The sequence below is a fragment of the Saccostrea cucullata genome, unplaced genomic scaffold (genome assembly GCF_032062105.1).
Source record: "Saccostrea cucullata isolate Sc308-1 unplaced genomic scaffold, CSIRO_AGI_Scuc_v1 ctg1829, whole genome shotgun sequence".
Classification (NCBI taxonomy): domain Eukaryota; kingdom Metazoa; phylum Mollusca; class Bivalvia; order Ostreida; family Ostreidae; genus Saccostrea; species Saccostrea cuccullata.
This window is the reverse complement of record NW_026920841.1, coordinates 3,414-7,052: the sequence shown is the minus strand read 5'-3', so window position 1 is coordinate 7,052 and position 3,639 is coordinate 3,414. Positions and strand designations below refer to the sequence as shown.

Genomic DNA, 3,639 nt, shown 5'->3' with positions numbered 1-3,639 from the left:
TTCTTACCGATTTTGTGCAGGCGAGTTCTTGGTCTCTTCACGTCTAATAGGTATTGGTCTGAACCTTATTCAAAATTTTTTTCAATGATGATGCACTTTCTATCTGGAGAGGATTTTCAGAGGGCCGGCTTCTCCTTGAAACTCCTCCGAAACAACTCAAGATTTTCAGTGAAAGTAATGGAAGAATTGTTGAGTTGCAGTCAGGTGTCCAAATTTTTCTAGCGCAAAAGGCGTCAAACATCAATAGGGCCCAAAAATGTCTCAGAAACATCGCACAAAATTTGACACCTTTTGTTTCATATCTTCTTACCTCTTCATTATTTGTAAAAACATATTGAAGAAAAACTGTGCAGAATAATTAAAAGCTTTCAGATTATTTTAAGAAAAGGGGACTTACTCCTCAAATAAGGGGCTCAGAGGGGCCAAATGTCTTTCATCTTTAACTCCTTAATGATCAATAGTTTTTGTCGATGACGTCAAATTATATCTCGATTATTAGATTGTCCTGGAAATTCCTCCAAAACGACTCAAGATATTGACTTCAGATTTTCAGAAAAAGTAAGGGAATAATTGTAGAGTTGTACGCAGGTGTCCAAATCTTTCTTGCGCAAAAGGCTCTGACTCCTCGGGTTAGGGGCTCAGATAGGCCAAAAGTCTTTCATCTTTTTGTAATACATTACAGAAGCAAAGATAGTAATCTTAACAATTTGCAACAATGTAATATAAAGTTTTGATCATATGAATTTATGACTCCAACAGTATTCCATCCAAAAAAGTATATTTTTGTAAATTGTTTTGTCGAATACCCTTCTTCTATTGTTCTTCAGTCTCTAAAAGTGGAATTTATTCATTGGTCGTTTATTATATTTTAAGATCGTTGGGTATTTGAAAGGCTAAATCATTTCTTAAAAGGTAATGTTTTGTACCATTAACTTTTTCCATAATGAACCAAATTTTATCAATACTAGTACTCGTTACAGTATATAGTATCATGATTAAAACTACACTGCAAGTACAACTAAGATGGGACAAGCAGCCTTTCGATGAACGTTTTCAACTGTAAAATACTGTTTGGAAAAAAAGGGGACAGGTCCCCCCACCCCTTCCTCGATACCATGTGCCGCTCAAGAAGAGGGATAAAAATAATGCAATAGTTTTGCAAAAATTTGCAAGATTCTTCAGAAGCTTATCGCCCTATTACCTATGCAAAATTACTACTAGACTTAATATCTAAAATTACTTCCAAACTCTGATTTTCTTGTCACAATATTTCCTGCATCGTTCCACTGATAGTTATATTCCTTTCCAAGAACGAAAGCTGAAATATACCTCATACAACCTAAAGCTTATTTATCAAGAACTTGAATTCGAATGCCACGTTATATACACATATTTTAGGCATTTCGTTTTTTTTCAATGAAAAATTAAAAATATGTCATAATGCACTAGTTGGATAGACCGGATGTAACAACGGCGCTGTCGGTTGATAACCCTGACCTTCATTCGATTCTGATCCTTTTTGGAAACTTTCTAGCTGGTTATGTGACTGCTGTGAATGAGGGTTCAACAAAGCAGCTCTCAAATGTACAGGATTTGATGAAATTGCAGGAGAGTGTTGTATGTCGCCATGATACATCCTCCATAACTCAGTCACAGTTTCCATGACAACACTTCCGCTTTCATTATCTTGAACCAGCTTTAAAAAGGAAATTACATCTTCTCCAAAGGTTGAAGAAAATCGTTCAATATTTCGGTCTGACAAGGCTTGTTCTGAATTTCCCAGCTCTGATTTTATCAGATTTGATTTCACAAACCTTCAAAACAAAAATAAAAAGAAATGTTGAAAACTAGTGCATCTACTTAATAATATACTAGTTTATTGATTCATATATTTTGTTCCTGCAGTTTAAAATGTTGCGATTTATTCCACAACATTAATTTCACAACATTAATTTGAAATTTTTCTGTAGTGTCTATTAGGTCTATATTACTATTTTGGAATTTCTATTCAACTGACAATAAAAAATGACGAACACACTATGAATTTGTCATTTCTTTGTTTTCTAACTAAATCTTAAACTGCAGAATTTCGGAGGGGAAAAATGAATTTCCCAGATATTGTCCTTTACACTGCATACATGGTTGTATATACATGTAATTATATTATGATATTGATGATTTGCTAATTTTACGATTTTTGAATAAATACATGACCTGAAACCCAAACTTACCAGACTCTGAAAAAAGGCAGGACAGCACCAAACACGTGAAATATACCATCAGCTATAGTGGCGGAGAGACAAAAAATTAGCCACAACCAAGCCACCGCCACCATCTGCTCCAAAAACGTAGTCAGGGTCAAGGTACATTGAACACTATATTTTCTAGTATGCTGGTAAACATGATAAGTGTAATTGCACATTATGTGTTGAGGAAAAAATGGAGAGGGTTTGCGAACAGTCAAATTGTTTCCCTTCAACTTTCCTATTATAAAGGAACCAAAGCCGATTTCGTTGTTCTGTTTTAGGACAGAATCCAAAAATCCCAAATGGATGGAAATACTCATAAAATACGTTAATTTAATAAAACATTGCAATATCGTAAATGCCCCGAGAGATAAAATGTTAATTTTCCGGTTTTGTATCCATTGGTAGATGTAGATGGCGAGTCTCTTGCCCTCAAATTTGCCGTCTTTTTCTCCACTTCCTGTCTGAACAATAAAATGGATCCCCAACTTCTTTTTTGTCAGATTCCACAACATAAACGGAATTCGAAGAATAATAGCCTGTCCAATCAGAAATAGAGACACATATTGGTACACAGTTGTCTCACCGGAAGGATCATCATCATTGACAGAAACCCAATGATAGGCATTGTCATCGCTGGTTTTCCCCGGCACATTCCTTACTGCTCTAGCTTTATAACACCGAGCTTTTCCATAATCAACCATGGCTTGTGTGAACTCGGCTGGAAACGCACATTCAATTGGATTAAAACACACGGGGTACAAAAAAGCCAATATGCCCAACGTAAGGAAAACCAGAGGAGTCCATTTTCCATTCAGTTTGTCCACCCAACTCTCAAAAGACAATGTGAATTTTTTATCAGCCATGCTGGACCTTGAATAGTTGAAGAAATTTTTAAATATTCAAGATTTCTTGCGATGCTTGTTGTTACCTTGACTTTTCCTTTAACCTTGACCTCAGTTTTCCGCTCAGTTTCAAAGAAAATATGCGAGATATTATTTCAAACTGTATAAACTGTATATGCTGATTGAAATTAAATCTTGCATACAATATGCTGATACATATTAGTGAGGGTGTTATTTAACTGTTTCTTTGACATTCCCTTTGACCTTGACTTAACTTCTTAAATCTATGTTTGAGCTCAGTTTTCAAGAAACACAAATCAAGATATATCAATCCTCATAATTAAGCTGATGCACTGTTGTGAATTCAACTGCATCAAAATATTTGACTTTGACCTTTAACATTGATCTTGACGTCACTTTTCTTAAATTTGTGTTTTATTCAGTTTCAAAGAAACTATTCGAGATATTGTTATCTAAACAAATACATGTATACTCGATATATGTTGTGGTGAGAACTATTCAGCTGTGTCCAAAATGTATGACCTTGA

General features: G+C 34.9%; 1 protein-coding gene across 1 annotated transcript; it reads right to left on the bottom strand.

Moving 5' to 3' along the window:
• Positions 1 to 1,435: 1,435 nt before the first annotated feature.
• On the bottom strand, positions 1,436 to 3,112 carry LOC134258465 (innexin-11-like). Its single transcript, XM_062741029.1, has 2 exons — positions 2,232 to 3,112; positions 1,436 to 1,814 (listed from the first exon to the last, which is right to left on the bottom strand). The coding sequence occupies exons 1-2, from the start codon at positions 3,110 to 3,112 to the stop codon at positions 1,436 to 1,438; spliced, it is 1,260 nt and encodes a 419-aa protein (XP_062597013.1).
• Positions 3,113 to 3,639: the final 527 nt, after the last annotated feature.